Source organism: Psammomys obesus, unplaced genomic scaffold (assembly GCF_907164565.1).
Source record: "Psammomys obesus unplaced genomic scaffold, mPsaObe1.curated_primary_1811, whole genome shotgun sequence".
Classification (NCBI taxonomy): domain Eukaryota; kingdom Metazoa; phylum Chordata; class Mammalia; order Rodentia; family Muridae; genus Psammomys; species Psammomys obesus.
In genome coordinates, this window is record NW_026591086.1 from 40,256,474 (window position 1) to 40,274,598 (window position 18,125).

General features: G+C 41.8%; 1 protein-coding gene across 8 annotated transcripts in view; it reads right to left on the minus strand.

Annotated features, from left to right (window-relative positions):
• Positions 1–12,586: 12,586 nt before the first annotated feature.
• The window catches only part of Mycbp2 (MYC binding protein 2), a 246,544-nt gene continuing 241,005 nt past the window's right edge, over positions 12,587–18,125 (minus strand). For all 8 annotated transcript variants that reach the window (XM_055609971.1, XM_055609975.1, XM_055609972.1 and 5 more), the window contains one exon: positions 12,587–13,413. In XM_055609971.1, coding sequence (XP_055465946.1) covers positions 13,298–13,413 — 116 coding nt within the window. In that variant the 3' untranslated portion in view covers positions 12,587–13,297. The remainder of the gene's footprint in view (positions 13,414–18,125) is intronic.

An 18,125-nucleotide genomic window follows, 5' to 3' on the forward strand; every position in this document is an offset into this window, starting at 1 on the left:
GTCCCAGGAGATCTGCTGCCCCAAGAAAGTGCCGCAGACCTATAGCAGGCAAACACTCATACACATGAAATTAAACATTAACATTTTTAAATGAATATATTAATCGAAACATCACATCACACTTTACTGTGCTAATGAGTTTATTTTAAAAAGTTGAACTACTGAGAGTAAGAATCTAGGTGAACACTGTTCATTGGGAATGTATGCGTGGCACATGTGCATTTTTAAAGTTTGCCACAGGGCTGGAGAGATGGCTCAGTAGATAAGGGCATAAGTTCTGTTTCCATCACCCACAACAGGCCACTCACAACTGCCTGTAACTCCAGCTCCGGAGGACTTGAGGACACTTGCTCTCGCATGCATAGACCCACATAAAGGAAACAGATAAAATCAGTTTTATTTACTTTACTTAATCCAATACATCCAAAATATTATTCTATGTGTAATCAATATGAAGAAAAACATTGAGCTAGTTTCTGTTTTTCTCTACCAGAGTCAGTCGGCTTATCTGTAAACAGATAATAGTTTACAGGTTTTGGGAAGCCAAAAAAATGTCAAAGCACATGAAGCTCATTGTAAAATTACCAGAGGCTCGGTGGCTGAAAACAGTCGAAATTTTATATTTGTACAGTTCTGGAACTAGGAAATCCAAAAGGAGCTAAAGTCAAGGGGTCACTAGGACAGTGATCCTTTGGAATCTGGAGAAAGAAACCTGTTTGCTTGTTTTTCCAGGTTGCCGTGGAGGCTGTGTTTTTCACACCTGACTTGTTCCTCTGTCGGGAGCCGCTCCCGCCATTACAAGATGGCGCCGGCTTCCTGCTTCCTGGTTCTTCTTGCCAGCATTTTCGCGCTTCTTGCCTGCGCCGCCCTGCAGTTTACGCATGCGCAGCTTTATGCTAATGAGGGTTTAGGCTGCACTCCAATTGCCAGCCATATGCTTATGAAGACTTGAACAGAGCACCAATTACAGACGGACAGGTCACCTTGCTGGCTATTTAAGCAGAGCACAACCCGGGGTTTGGGTCCTTCACCATCTGCAAGAAAGAGCTGTTCAATAAACTTGCTGCTGAAGAAATCCTCGGTTGTTGCGTCGTCCTTATCGGCAGGTTTATTTTACATTTTTACAGCCAACAGTGGATCATCAACAAGTCCTGTATAAGCATAGTTGCTCCCTCCCTCCCTGCCTCGCTTCCTTCCTCTCTTCCTTCTCTTCTTCTTTCCCACCCCCCCACTTTTATTCTCTGGCTGACCCAATTGGGACCCTTCTGATTACATTGATCACACTGGCTAATCCACCCTAATCTCATTTCAAAGTCTCTGTCCTTCCATTTGCAAACCATACATTCCAGGGATTAAGAACAGCAGAACTGGAGGAGGCAGTATTCTGTACCCACATTCTACCTTTAACACAAAGGTTAGCCACTCTGAACCATCAATGAATGATCAAGATCTATCTCATCAAAGTACACTTGTAGTTCGCTGTCAGTGCTATATGTATTCTTTGCACGTTTTGTGTTCATGTTCTACTTAGCACGGTGCCATGTACCTATTAAGTCACACAATCCATTCACACACTTAAGAGGAAGTCAGAGTTACTAAGCAACTGAGAACACAGTCCTGCCCTCATCCGAGTTTGTTGTCAAGTGCTGACCTGGACGGAGCAGGTGCTCAAATATTTATTAAAGGAACCAATGAAGCCAAATGGTTTACATATACTTCTGAGGAATACTAATGCCTTAGTTCTTGTTAAACTCTTTCTGACATTATCCCTCTCATGTTTGGTTTGTAAACCTTATTTCTTTAGTACTCTACCTGAATTTGCTCTGAGAAAATGTAGGGCATGCTGTTACAGAACCTGTTTAGCTGAGAGACTGGTCATATTAGCAACTCTCTGATTTCATGGCTATTGATTGGACACTGATGTTCAAACTTGGCTTTTATTTCAGGTTTCACATATATTTATTATTGGTTTAATTCAGGGTCAAGCCTTGGACTGTATGTGCATCTGTGAACTCTAACCTGTGGAGGTCAAAGAGCAACTTGCAAGCATTGTTTTTCATCTTGTTCTATGTAAATCTTCAGATCTCCAGGCTGTCAGGCTTGGTGGCAAGTGTCCTTCCTCAGGAGATACCTCAGTGGCTCTATTTGTCTCTATCTTTGTATGATATGTTTGTGTTTTCATGTGTGTGATCACAGTGTGTGTATACCGTAGTGTACTTGCGGAGGTTAGGGAAATATCATTTGTTTGTTCTTGCTTCCTGCCTTGTGGGGCAGGATCTCTTGTGATTCGCCATTTTGTACACCAAGCAAGATGCCCATAGGCTTCCGAATAGTCTGTCTCTGCCTCCTGGATCATCATAGGAACACTGCCATTGCAGACTTATGTTAACATGTATGGCTTTTATGGAGGCTCTGGGAGTTTGAATTCAGGTACCCACACTTACCCAGCAAGCACCATTCCCACTGAGTCATCTTTCCAGCCCTTGACTTTTATTTCCTAATTTCTCTCCATTAAGACTTCCTGTGGAAGGACTCCTTGTTTTTCTAAGGTACTTTCAATCACCACGTGCTTGTCTGGGTAGAAATGGCTAGTTCTAGACTAGCTGCCAGGCTTTCCTGGAAGACTGCGATGGCTTTCTGTTCAATGTTATTCATGTCACCCATTCAAGAAGCTGGAGGCTGTCATGGGCCCAGATTCCATGCCAGAAGGAGCTGAGCTGCAGCCCTCCCTCTAGACTGACAACTTCCGGAAATAAATAGGCCTGTCCTCTTGCAACTTGGTTTATATTACAAGTGCTCAGTTACTGTCCTGTCAGTGATACTGTAGCCGTACGATCACACAGCAGAACAGGTTTGGGCTTTAGGGACAGGAAGTTCTAGATTTTCATTGAGCTTATTTTTTTTCCAGCAAAATATCAGAATCCTAAAGCAGTCATTTCTTTAAATAGCAGAGTGACATGAATACTTCTCCTGCAGTTGATGGTAAATATAATGCTAAATTTAGAGAATAACCTTTGTGCTTATCTTCCAAATATTTTATTGCGGAATTAAATCTTTTTTATAAATACTTTCTTATTTGGTTTGGTATTCTTATTGTAAAAAGAAAGATAACAAATTAGAGAAAATAGGTGGCTTGCTCAAGGTCACTCAGGCAAACAGGACCCAGAAGAAGTAGCTTAGGGAAAGTCAGGACTTGTACTCAAAACTTGCCCCGCCCAGCCCTTGTTGCATGCTGTGGGCAGTGCTTTAGAAAGTTGAGCTACAGTGTCCTGCTGTGCACAGTCACCACCTGGAACAGGTGACTTCAACCAGGTAAAACATGATGACAGAAGTGGGTGGGAAGAGAGGCAGAGGATGGAAAAGATCTGAGAAAACAAGCAAATTAGTAAGCACAGAATCCAAAGCAAACACAACACTGTAAATGTTTTATCAAATAACATTACGGGCAGAATACGAGAGATCTGGGGTCTGAACAACCCGACCAAATGGTTGAGAAGAGATTGCTTTTTCTCTGCTTGAAAATAAGAAATGTTCATTTATAGAAAAAAAAATCACTAGTCCCACTACTGTGCCTGTGCTCTTTTCTGCCTAATATATTATACCCAACAGGATGCTCTGTACATGGGTGTTTGGGCTAGGACTTGGTCATAACCATCCTTTTCATATACTTTGTCAAAATTTATTCCTAAAGTTTAGGGATCGTATGATGAAGAATGGCTTCCTCATAAACCCTGCTAGGTCAGTTTGAGCACACAGTTGCTCTTTGTTAATTTTCTTGGTCATTAGTAACACATTCACCTGAGATTTTGGCCAAGCATCTTACTACCCTTCTGTCTTTTCTTTCTTAATGTCATGACAAAATACTCTTATCAAAAGCAATTTAAGGGAGAAACGGCTTATATAGTTCACAGATGCAAGTTAAAATACACCATGGCAGGGAAGTCACAAGGTAGGAACAGGGTCATATCACATCCACAGTTAAAAGAAAAGAGCAAGGAATGCACCCCAGAGCTCAGCTAGCTTCCTCTATATTGGTCAGGATTCTCTTCCTAGGGAATGATGCCACCCACTGTGGACTACTCTTCCCAGCCCACCTAACTTACTCATAATAATCTCCCACAGGCCAGCAAAGCCAATTGATTCAGGAAAGTTTTTCTACATGTCTCAAGTGTGCAGGAAGCCTCTTACTTGTGTGCATCAATCCCAGGGAGTGTGTGCTAGTTAAATAATTACAGTGACCTCATATAATCTCCTATTTTCCTGACAATACACCAAGGGACAAGTTTCATCTTTGTACCTGTGTCTTCTGGAAACATATTAGTCAACCCGGAGCCTGTGCATACTGTGAGACAATGCACTGTTCTCTCATCACACTGAAGCTTCCATATCTCTTCTTTACCTCCTCCTCTTTCATATTGCTCCTTTTGCTGAAAATACAGTGTGTTCAGATTACAGCTTTCCCTACCTCTATTGCCCTGAGTTCCTTCCCACCTTCCCTCACCTTTGGATCCACTCCCTTTCCATCTTTAGAAATGAACAGGCTTCTAGGAGTTAACAACCAAACATGCCAAAATAAAATGTAGTAAGATAAAATAAACCTATCACGTTGAGACTGGAAAGGGCAACCCAACAGAAGGAGAAGAACACCAAGAGGAGGCCTAAGAATTGGAGAGCCACTCATTTACATACTCAGGAGTCCCATAAGGACAGTAACCTGAAAGCTCTCCCATAAACAGGGAAGCTCTGGTGCAGACCAGTGCAGGCCCTGTGCTTGCTGCTTCTGTCTCTGTGAGTTCATATGAGCCCTGCTCCATTGATGTAGAGGCCCCTGTTCTCTTGGTGTCCCTAATACCCTCTAGCTCTTACATTCTTTTTGCCTCCTCTTCTACGAGGCTCCCTTATCCCTGAGGGGAGGAATCTGATGGAGACATCCATTTACATCTGTGTGTTTCAGGGTTTTGCTCTCTGTGTAATGTCTGGCTGTGGCCTCTGTATTTGTTTCCATCTGCTGAAGGAGGAAGCTTCCTTGATGATGACAGAATAAGACACTGATCTGTGAGTATAGCAAAATAACATTCCGAGTCATTTTATTGATACCTTTTTCTTTCCTTCGTTCTTTCTTTCTTTCTCTCTCTCTTTCTTTCTTCCTTCCTTCCTTTCTTTTTCTTTCTTTTTTCCAGATAAATTTGTTTTTAATAAAGGAGTTTTCTTTCAATCCTATATAAAACAATAGCAATTAAAAACTTCATTTTTGAAAGTAAAATATTTACATATGAACAAGTAACTGTGCAAAATTTACATGAAAAAATGGAAAGACAGGGATTTCCTAAAAGATAAAATGAAAAGGTGTAACAGTTCTCAGGTGTCGGTAAAAAATACTGATCAGCATTCAGTTCACACGTGTGAATTAAAGTCTAACATGAGAATCCACTTGGAGAAAGCCATAGTATTTGGAAATGAGAACCTTTTTAGCATAAATATATTTTACTTGCACTGTGTTTTTAGCTCAGAGTGAAAAATTAGATGAAATGAAATCAGAGTTGAGAAGAATCAACAACAGACTGTTTCTCGGTGTGGATCAAGTGTTGGAAATGGTTGATGTATTTTGTGAGTAATTGTACATAATTTTTGGCACATACATAAATGGCTATGTAAATACATAATTATTTTGCTAAGAGAGTGTATGTAAGCTGTGGCCAACCTTACAGGCGTCCAGAGCAAAGTCCCTTCCTTGTACCTATTTTTTGATTACAAACATACTAATTGGTTCTTTATATTTTCAGAGGTTATTGTTTTGTTTTGTTTTTAGCTCAGTAGTGTTTGGTTTTACCCTGGGAATCTGGTCTGTCTAGTCTCTGGTTCTTGGTCACTCAAGCAGTGTCGGGTATCGAATCTGTCTAGCAGAGTAGGCCTTAAATCAAATCACACATTGGTTGGCTACTCCCACAAGTTTGGTGTCACCATTGCCCTAGCATTTCATGCAGGCAGGAAAGACTGTAGGTCAGAGATTTTGTTGCTGGGTTTGTGCTTTTGGTAGCACATTTTGGTAGCACGTTTCTCTTTTGGTAGCCTGCAGAGAATCTTCCCAGACCAAAGACAGGGATGAAGACACTGTGTAGGCACCAGGTGAAGTGAGTGTTGTCCTCACCCGGGGCTCCACTGTCAGAGAGCAACCCATTGTCTTAGCCACACTCTGGGTTGTTTGGGGATTTCTGTGGGACCCCCTTGGCCAAAACCACAATGCAGTTCCTGTCACGCGCAGCCCTCGCCGATAAGGACGACGCAGCAACAACGGATTTGTCCAGCAGCAACTTTATTGTGAGGCTCTTAACAGCAGATGGAGAAGGACCCCGAACCCTGTGTGTGTTCTGCTTAAGTAGCCAGCAGGGTGACTTGTTCGTCTGTAATTGGTGCTCCACACAAAACCCAATTAGCATGTGGTCTCCAAATGGAGGACCACACAAGCCTACATTAGCATAAGGCGGCGCATGAGCAGATCGCAAAACAATGCTGGCAAGAAGAACCAGGAAGCAGGAAACCGGCGCCATCTTGTAATGGCGGGAGTGGCTCCCGACATCTCCCCCTTATTAATTTTATAAAAATCAGCCAGAGGAAAATATTACACCATGAGTTTTCCGATCAGCCTGCTGACTCAACAGCACCAGCGATCAAGGAGGTTACACGGTGCAGGAGACCCTCTGCACCCTTAGCCCCGTGCAATGGGAACCCGAGCCCTGGGGAGTGCAGAGGTCTGTCTAGAACAGCATCCTGGTGCAATGGGAACCTGTGCCCTTCAGGGGTGCTAAAAGTTCTGACAGAGTCTCAACGGCTGAGCACGTTAAGGCAGACTTGAGGGGAGGCTCCCTGTTCCACAGCCAACATAGCCTGAACCATGGCCACATTTTTGAAATGTTGTTGTCTTTTGAATCTGCAGAGCAACCAAAAACAGAGAAACAGTCCAGCCAGTAGCAACACTCCAAATATTCCCACGCCAACCCACTCCTTAAAATAGGAAAAGGCAGAAGATAGACATTGGCAAATAAGGTAGTCCCAGAGAGTCATTAGTGGAATCTCCTGGGTCTCCACCTCCAAGCTCGTCAGCAGTCCGGTCAACATCAGGATCAGGATCAGGGTCATCATGCTTCACCACCCGGGTCAATCGCGCCGGAACCCAAATTGGATTTTCTTGGTCCTGTGGGAAAATACACACAGCTCCCCTGGATCTTATTAAAATAGGATCCGGTCCTTTAATGATTATCAATGTTGCCGGAGTAGGTGCATCGTAACACAGCCCATACATCTAGAGTGGAGCATAGCACCTGTACTTGATGGCTAGTGTAAGGAGTAATAAGAGCAGAGAGCACAGCTGCTGCCAAGCCTTGATTTGTTACCGGTATTTGTTCATATACTTCAGGTGGGTATAAGGTCTGATTAACTACCCACTGGCCTTGTCCAGTAAGCATATCATAATTCCATTGAGGCCGTTGATTGGCTATATTTTGCTTTGCTTGAGCCATACACAGCTCTTGATAAATGGATTTCCAGTCTAAATATTGTCCCATAGTAAGACATGCTCTCACTGTTTTGGACCAGTCATCAGGAGTCATAGCTGCGGCTGCTAGTCTTTCTATCAGCGCCTGCGTAAATGAGGCGCTAATACCATAGGTTTGTACTGACTCCACCAAAGCCTTCAATTGTTTCAGATCCAACGGTGAGTGCTGCCTTTGATTTTGCGCATCTTCCCAGACGGGGAAAGCAGCCTGAATTTTCTTTCTTTCCTTTTCTGAAATTAATGAATTAGGAGCCATAGCCCTAGTAGCTTTACTCCTTTTTCTGACTTGGATCATTTCCTCGAGAGGGGGCGCTGTCGCACCATACCCTGGTGCATAAGGCGGGTCAGGGCCATATCTCTCTGCTTCATATTTTGCTGCTTCCTCATCTAATTCTGCTTGCTCATCAGGATCGAGCTCTATCTCTTCCTCTTCACTAGAGTCAGCAGATTGTCGTGGTTCCTCTTCCTCCGAGGACGTCTCCTCACCGGAAGAGGACTCCACCTTAAGAGTCTTAAACTTATCCAGGAGAGGGTACAACTTGTTAACCCCTTCCTTTTTGCTTGTATTTCCTTTAGTTTCTGATATCATCTTTGATTCTTTATTTTTTGACTCGAGTTTTGAAAGTTTTCCCGTGTTTTTGGGTTTTTTCTCCCTTTTGACTATTTCTTCTTTTTTATCCTTTTTTAATATTTCTTCCTTTTCTGCTTCTGATAGACTATCCTGATGGTCTGCTAACGCTCTTTGCCCCTCCTTTACACCCACTCTATCCCGTTTCCCACAATTAAGACACAGACAACACAACAAGACAAAAACGAGACTAACATTGAGAAACGGAATACACCAGACCACAGAAATCATACCTTGCAGAAAAGTACCGCGGTTTCGCACTGCTGGCTTGAATCCTCCTCCGACGAGCAGTCGGGGGTCCTTCGAGTCGTTCCTCCGCCCAGGGTTCGGCAGGTTTCCCGGGTTTCGGCACCACTTGTCACGCGCAGCCCTCGCCGATAAGGACGACGCAGCAACAACAGATTTGTCCAGCAGCAACTTTATTGTGAGGCTCTTAACAGCAGATGGAGAAGGACCCCGAACCCTGTGTGTGTTCTGCTTAAGTAGCCAGCAGGGTGACTTGTTCGTCTGTAATTGGTGCTCCACACAAAACCCAATTAGCATGTGGTCTCCAAATGGAGGACCACACAAGCCTACATTAGCATAAGGCGGCGCATGCGCAGATCGCAAAACAATGCTGGCAAGAAGAACCAGGAAGCAGGAAACCGGCGCCATCTTGTAATGGCGGGAGTGGCTCCCGACAAGTTCCAGTCCTGGAAGTCTTCTTTGGTGACAGGGGATGGCCAGCTGGTCCTCCATCTCCCCCATTATTATGAGAAATCATTGGATCACCTTCCTATATTCAGGAAGTTTCCACAGCACTAGGCTTCCATATCATTCCTCAGATGTCCCTCAATTCCAGCGGCTTGTCCTCTCATTCCTTCCCTTAGCACTGTCTCCCCCTGCCCTCTACCCGTCTACCCAGACAATCTATTCTATTTCCTTCTCTCTGGGAGATACATGTATTCCCCCTGCCCAGTCCCTTCTTCTATACCTAACATGTTACTATGGGTTGTAGGATTTCCTCAGTGTCTGTCATATCGCCCCCTCCTTTTGTTTCCAATTTTGATAATTTGAATATTCTCTCTCTGTCTTTTAATTAATTTGGATAAGGATTTGTCTATGTTGGTGATTTTCTCAAAGGACCAATTCTATGTTTCTTTCTTTCTTTTTTATTGTTCTCTTTGTTTCTATTTTACTGATTTCAACACTGAGTTTGACTATTTCTTGCTGTCTGCTCCTCTTTGGTGTGCTTACTTCTTTTTGTTCCAGAGTTTTCAGGTGTGCTGTTGAGTTGCTAGTATGAGATTTCTGTCTTGGCCCATTTTTCATTCAGTAGAGAGTTGTTTAGTTTCCATTACTCTGTAGGCTTTCTGTTGTTTCTGTTGTTGCTGACTTCCAGCTTCAATCCATGCTGGTCTGATTGGATGATGCAGAGGGTAATTTCGATTTTCTTGTGTATGTTAATACTTTGTGTCTGAGTATGTGGTCAACTTTGGAAAAGGTTCCATGAGATCCTGAGAAGAAGATCTATTCTCTTGTGTTTGGGTGAAATGTTTTGTAGATGTCAGGTCCATTTGGAATATAATGTCTGTCAACTCCAGCATTTCTGTTTAGTTTTGTCCGAAAGACCTGCCCATTGGAGAGAGTGTGTGAGGGCCAATATGTATGTGACTTAAGCTGTAGAAGTATTTCTCTTACAAACTTGGGTACTCTTGTGTTTGGGGCATAGATGTTAGTGTTGGGATCAGTAAGCAGGCACTTCTACGGCCAGCTCCAAGGGACCTAACCGGTTATCAGGCATTGGTGAAGACACCCTGACCACCTAGAACTACCTGCACATGTCCTGGGTCATCCTATAAGAGAACTGGAGCCCTCCCCTTCCTCTCTTCCTTCCTCTCTTCCTTCCTCTCTTACTCTTTCTCTCCTCCTCTCTCCCCCCTTCCCCTAATAAACCTCCCACGTGGAACCGATCTTGTGGTGTGATTTGCGAACCCGCGTGTAACCTTCACATTCACGTGTTTCCTAACAGTTAGTAAATGTGATGTCTTCATTAATTTTTCACTTTGATGGGTATGCAGTGTCCTTCCCTATCTCTTTGGATCAGCCTTTCTTCAAAGTCTATTTTGACAAATACTAAAATTTCTACATCAGCTTACTTTTTAGCTTCATGTGCTTGAAATATCTTTTAACATCCTTTTACCCTCAAGGGATATGTATTCTTGATGTTGAGGTGTGTTTCTTGGATGCAGAAGGATGGATCCTGTTTTCACATCCACTCTGTTAGTCTGTGTCTTTTTATTGGGGAACTGACATAATGGATATATAGAGATACCAATGATCAATGATTGTTATTTTGTTGTTGGTGACAGTAGTATGATTATGGTCTCTCTCTCGCTCTGTGTGTGTGTGTGTGCACATTCTTAGGTTGGAATTTTCCTTCTAGCACCGTCTGAAGGGCTGGATTTGTAGACAGATTGTTGGGAGCTGCTGTTCTAGCAGCTGCTTTGATATTTAAATCGCAGTGGAAAGACTGGTTTTACCAGGCCTTCACTGCAGTTAGTAAAGAATTTCCAAGTCCATCTCCTTTTGTTTGTGACAGCAGGTGGGATAGCTTGTCAAAATCACACCTTTTGTTTCACCTCCTTGTGAATTTAACTCATTGTGCGGAGCTGTTTTTAATCTGTCTTAAAAGCAGTCTAAAATAAAGCAAGGTGTCTAGTCTAGTCTAGTCTCCACTAGAGCCTCTCATAAAGGTGCCATGCGTTGTGTGTTAGTTTATTAATTTTAATCCTCACTCCTGACTCAAGAACTGTTTGACTCTGCTGGCAGGCTCTGGCAACAGATTTTTCTTTAATTTGGTTTTTATCATGGAGTATCTTCTTTTTCCATCTATTGTGTTTGAATGTCTTACTGGGTATAGTAGTCTGGGCTGCCACCTGTGGTCTGCAGCGCCATCTGTCCAGTCCCCTCTAACTTTTAAAGTCTGCACTGAAAAGTCTACCTCTGCTTCTTGAAATGTTACTCTTCAAAATATAGCTAAATGGCTTTAGTTGTCTCTCTCTCTCACACACCCACACATATTATTTTTATTAAAAATTCAGTTTTTGGCCTGCTCCTTGATCCTCCCTGGTGGGGTGACCTAGCCCAACAACAGAGGAAGAGGATCAAGGCAGTCCTGATGGGACCTGATAAACTATGGTCAGACAGTAGAAGAGGACTTCCCCTATCAGTGGACTAGGGAAGAAAGAGGGAAGGAGGGTGGGATTGGAGATGAGGGAGGGGGCTACAACTGGGATACAAAGTGAATAAATTATAAATAATAATAATGAAATATTAATTTTGGGGACAGAATCTTATCTATCCCTATCCCAAGATAGCTTCAAAATTGTTGTAGTGTGCTGTATTAAAGTTGAGCACCACCTTATCTGCTTTTTGTGGTGCTGTGGGTGGAACCATAGGACTTGTGCATGGTGGGAAAGCCCCATTTCTTCTGTTCTCAGCCTTTCCCTCCCTCCTGGGCCTGTGATGTGTGTACATGTGATCATTTGTATGCAGGTATGTGTGGGGCCAGGTCAGCCTTTGTTCTCAGGAGCCATCTATGTTTTGTTTTTAAGACAGAGTCTCCCATTGGTTTGGAGCTTGCTGAGTAGGATAGTTTGGCTGGTCACCAAGTCCTGGGGATTCATATGTCTCTGAGAAACCAGAGCTGAGGTTACAGGGCACAGATGACACTGAGAGCTTATTTTGGATGTGTGTTCTGAGGATCAAACTTATATCCTCATGTGCATGGCAAGCACTTTACTCATTGAGCTTCTCCCTAGCTGCCTCCCAGTGTTGTTTCAAACATCTCATAATTGCCTAACATAAACTAAGGCCATTAGATTTGTTAATATTTATATATTTGGAAAGTGATTTCTGTATTTAAAAACAGTGGAAATAAAAAGGGTCAAATCTTTCCTTAGTGTCATGAAATACACAAAATCTGACTTATGATGAATTATAAATCTAAAATTTAATAATTTCATAACCCAAATGGAAAAAAAAATTCAACCAGCCAAATACCAGCAAAATAAATAGGCAACTAATAAATAAATGGAAAGCTGTGTCCACATATATTGGAGTAGAACACAAAACTAGTAAACTTATTACTTTATAAAAGATGAAAAAGGCTTCTGGCTAAGAAGACAAATGCAGTCTCATCTCCTAAGTGCTTCCTCTTGCTGTCTTTGGCATATATGTCTATGAGAAGATGCATCTTTAGGTATTTATTTTCATGATTTTTCTACCCAGTGTTTAAGGTCAAATCCCTGTGCTTCACTGATATTTTTATTTTCCCAAACAGGAAAGTTATGGGAATGTTAGAAGTAGATTTTAGGGTTCATAAGGTGTTTAAATTGTTTTTCAAAAAACACTTTTCACAAATATTAGACTTTATCACTGTATAAAAATGTACAGTGGTTTTATTGACATGTACATTCCAATATGTTTACAGCTGCAAGATAATGAGGCACACTCAGTATTGCACTTCATGAAAATCTCAGGCTCAAACTTAACCTACAAGTTTAAATGAAACTGCTTTTGTAATTTAGTAATTCTTATACAGGACAAACATTGATAGCTTTATATACAGTGTGATACTTATTACATTTATAGGCCTTACTAACACAATTTTTTTTTTAAATAACAGTCTAGGAAATAAACCAGAATATTCCTTTTTATACCCACCCGTGATGCAATTGTACAGGATTACAAAAAGGCAGTATACAATAAACAGTGATTATTTTTTTCTTTTTTGCTTGAAAGCCAGCATCATTCTTAGTCCATGAGTATGGTGATCCTTTTATATCAATTATTATAAATGTCCAATGCTTCACAGGCCAACGACGGTAATGGCCACATGCAAACACCTCACAAGTTTGATGTCTTGGTTCAAATGAAGATAAATCAAAATAACAGGGAAACGTTCCATAGCAAGAATTATGTACATGGTATTTGGCATCATTCTTGCACTGTGAATGGTTCATTTTCATGAATGTAAAATGGTCCCGTTCTTATCCTGAGCAGAGTTTAAACTTCACTGCATCCTCCCAGTGATGAAGGCAACTATTCTCTCCGCAGACAAAGGATGGAAAGTTCTAAAAAGTGTGAGCGTTCCTACACACTCCACACCCCAGAGCAAACTCCTCCCCAGTGGGTGGGTGAACGACGTGCAGCGGACACTCAGTTCCTTCTAGCTGCTTGCCTTTGGGACCTGCACATATTTTAAAGGAGGTAAAAAAAAAATGTAATTTTAACACACACACACACACATAAATATTATATAAATAAAAATCAAGTTATTCAAATAAGTAACATGGCTATGGATAAACAAACTAAAAATAACTTTCTTCTTAGCACAAATATGTTCACCATGCAAACTTCAGCATAACAGACATGTGTATCTATATTAGATAACAGGAAGTAAAATGGTTTCTGACCCATAACATCTTACCTAGAGGACCACTGAGCTACAAAGTCTTTTATACTGGTAGATGAGGTGGATAATTCATTTTAAAGCAAGTAACAATGAGCAAAAGTGGTCACAAAAATCTCTCACCTTAACCTAGCAGAAAATTATTCTGCATGGGAAACAGATTTTTGTGGGGGAAATTTTTTTACAAGTAAAAATCAAACTTAAATCTAAATAAACCACGTTCATATCTACCTTCACCAAAGAAAAGCTAACTGCACACTGCCAAAATGGGAAGACTGATATTTATCATTTGTTAAAAGTATCTGAAGGGAGATTACTTTCAAAGTCAAGATGAGTTTAAAACATGAACGTTATCATAACAGACTTCAATAATCTGGAAAGAAACCCTGTGGGAAAGACACAGGTCTGAAATCAAGCAGGCTTATACAAAGGTGAAACCTGACCTTTTCTATTTAAAAATTCAACATATATGATGAATAAATGGCACAGTATAAATACAGGATTAATGTTGTCCAGCATTACTATTACTGAACTTTGACAAACTGACCTTGTAAGGTCCACATAAGAAGGAGACAAGGCATGGGTGGAGGTATGCGAAGACAGCTAATCTCAGAGGAAATATCAGTTGCTGGCTTGGGTAATGTTCTTAGCTGACACTGATCAGAGCAGTTATACTGCTCCAAACAGATCCAGCATGAGTCAACAAGGGAGGGTACCAGACTCTGGATAATGGGCTGATTCTGTTTGTCATAAATTGTAAATCTCCCATCGCAAACAACACTTCACTCACTCAATGGCAGACGAGTCATGCAATAGTTCAGGCGATGATACCATCTGTAGTGACTTTTGAACACGGCAGGATTGGGTTTCCACAACGAAAAGCTATGGGGTCATTTACTTCCCAAATATTTACTGCCTAGGTGTGTGAATAGTGTTGCCAGGTTCGTGGGACTGAGAGGTGAATATGTTCAAGGAGCTCACACGCTACCTGACACTCCGGTGGGAAGGCAAGAAAAAGTAACAGTACAAGGAAAAATAAACAGAACAAAGGAGCACTGCAAGCACTGCGGTACTTACTCTGGAGGCTCAGTTTTAATGTTCTCGTTACTGCAATCCAGTATTTTTTTATGTAAAGAGACTGAGGTGCAATCAACCTAATTGTCTTGATTCCTAGATCTGTCACTTGTTACATGGACACAGCAATATTCTACTTACATGGTGGGGTGAACATTAACTATCCGGGCAACCAGATAAGAACAATTTAGGAATGGACATATGGGAATTATATTATACCCTGAGTATTCTGATGGCCTGCACATGCCCAGCCTGAAGCAGAATTACCAATGTGATGGCATGGAGTGAGCCTTGGGACATGTCTGAGTCAAGAAGGTAGAGCCCATCAACAGCAGTGGGACCCTCGGAGAGGGAGACCTCCCCTATCAGTGGACTTGGGGAGGGGCATGCGTGGAGAAGGGGAAGGGAAGGTGGGATTGGGAGGAGAGGAGGAGGAGTTTATGGGAGAATACAAAGTGAATAAAATGTAATTAATAAAAATTAGAATAAAGAAATATTAAAAACAAACAAACAAACAAACAAACAAACAAACAAACAAAAATGGATCTGAGAGGCCTTCTGCCCTGCGTGAGAGCACGGCAAGAAGGCACTGCTATTAACAAGAGAGTAGGCTCTCCCTAGAGACTAAGCTTGCCAGCACCTTGATGTCAGCTGTGCCAAACTCCAGAATGGTGATCATTAGACTTATTAGTAAACTTCATGCCATTCTGGTACAGACTCTAAGAAGACTGTGACGGTCTACTTCAGCTTCTCATCTCTATTGTCCTCATCCACACACTAGACAGTCGTCTTTCCCAGCGAGACCACTGTACACTTTGTTAACTGTTCCAGTTCTCTCAATGGTTGACAAAGAGGTAGTTGACAACGGTGTGATAATGGGAGAGCAAATTTCAGGCTGAGTATATCAGCTTATGCTGGTTCACCAATTTCTTTAGGCTCAACTCTTTAATTTGTGAGTATGAAGATAATACTCTTTATCTTAGCGGTTGTGAATTAAGTAAGAAAATATACATGAAAATGCCTAGAGAATGAAGATTAATTGGTTCCCTTCTTTTGCCACTTTTTAAGTCTTGGGCTGACTCATTTATTTATTTCTTTTTACTTTTATTTTATTAATTACAGTATTCACTTTGTATCCCAGCTATAGCTCCCTCCCTCATCCTGTCCCAATCCCACCCACCCTCCCTCCTCTCTATCCATGCCCCTCCCCCCTAGTCCACTGATAGGGGAGGTCCTCCTCCCCTTCCATCTGACCCTAGTCTGTTAGGTCTCATCAGGAGTGGCTGCATTGTCTTCCTCTGTGGCCTGGTAAGGCTGCTCCCTCCTCAGGGGGAGGTAACCAAACTTTGGGCAGAGTGCAGGGAATTTTATGAAAGAAGGAGGAGATAGAAAGTCCTGGAGGGGACAGGAGCTCCACAAGGAGAGCAAGAGAACCAAAAAATCTGGACACAGGGGTGTTATCTGAGACTGATTCTCCAACCAAGGACCATGCATGAAGATAACCTAGAACCCCTGCATAGATGTAGCCCAGGGCAGCTCAGTATCCAACTGGGTTTCCTAGTGATGGGAACAGGGACTGTTTCTGACATGAACTCAGTGGGCTGAGTCATTTTTAAGTCAGAAAATAAACATGAAAATGCCCAGGATAGATACATTAATTTGTTCCTTCATTTTGCCACTTCCTATCTCTTGGGTTACATCCCTCCTGTAATTCCCAATAGTTTAAAGGACAATGTCCTTTTTCTAGTCTTATTTGGTCACTTGCATGCATATGGAAGCCTTGCCTTGGTCTGACCTTTTACCTCAGCTTGTACCCCACAACTGTATCCTTTGGAATACTTATTTCATTGCAAACTTCATCATTTTTAGCATTTTTTGTTTTAAGTAAATCAATGTCCTTCATTGGTAAGATCTGGATTTTTCCCTGATGATATGGTTTGCCTTTAAATTTTCTCAACTGGATAGTTGTTGTGCAGACTCCTCCCATGTCATAAGGCCAAGAAGCATGATGGACTTTCTCCTGGTTCCTGCTTATTTCCAGACCTTGACCTACAACTTCTGGTGAGTACTCTCCTTTCCCCCAGAGCTAAGATCATCTCTGATAGTCTCTGCTCTTCACTCCATTTGCTGACTTTAGCTCATTTCTCCTCCTTGTTATCATGGATCTCATCTTTATTTACTGACAGTCATCTTGAATACCCTTGTATCTCGTATCATTCTCAATTTGCTTCTTTCATAGTCTGAGGCCAGTTAAAGGGCCATTTAAAGGAGATCAGTTTAACAATTTTTATTTGACACAAACAAATGGCAGAATGTTTCATATGACTACAAAGTCGAAACGTTAAAGGATTCTTTGAAGTCACCTCTTTATCCTCCCATCTCTAAAAATTTGCACCAGTTTCTTCTCAATAGTTAACCAATTAAATTTTACTAATTTCTTATCTATTTGTAATACTAGTCACGCACATATAATGAGTGTATATGCCCCCTTTCCCCTCTCTTCCAAAAGGCAGTACAGGTCAAACACTCATCTGTGCTTTGCTTTTATCATCTATGCTATATCTTGAGATATATGCACATCAGTACAAAGAGTCCAGGCTTTGTCTCCTCCTCCTCCTATGGTTGTAAAATACTGACCAGCATTTAGTATTATTAGCCCACTCCTCAGAGGACACTGTATTAGTTACAAACTTTTACTCTTGTAGGAGATGTTGCAGCGAGCCTTTGCCCTTTCATAGTGCCTTCCTGAGTGGGTATATGCCCTGGCTAGGACGCCAGGGTGGTGAATATGAGGGAGAAGCTACTGCCCTGCTTTCTAAGGGCCTCCCATTTGTACTTTAACAAGCCTTCCAAGTAGGAGCACGTGCTGCAGAGCTTGAACAATGCTCTATGCTGTCACATGTGCCTGCAATTACACTAACTTCAGATACAGCTCACATAACATTCTCCTCTCATTCTCACTTACCTCTTCCTAACCCTCACTCAAGCCTCGCACTCTCTTCACTATGACCAGGAAGTTCCTGACATCTTACAATTTTTTTTTTTTCCAGACTCCTGGGTTTTGTGTTCATTTTTTTCTTAACCTGATCTCTATGGACAGTCATTTATTCTACATTCTTGTGGGATTTTTACATTTCCTTAACTTCTGGTGCTCTCTATACTACCACTTCTCAAGTATTCTACATAAAAAAAAATCTGCCTGCTTTATGGAAATCTTAAGGAAAACAACAAACAAACAATAAACAAAGAAGAAAAAAAAAACCCAAAATATCACATGCTGGGCCTAGTGTTGAGGTCTGTGATCTCAGGCAGTCACAGTCTGGGGCAGGGGGACTGCAGGTTTGGGGCCTTTGCCTGGGCTACATAATAAGTTTAGGCTAGCCTGGGCAACTTACTGAGACATTCTCACCAAATAA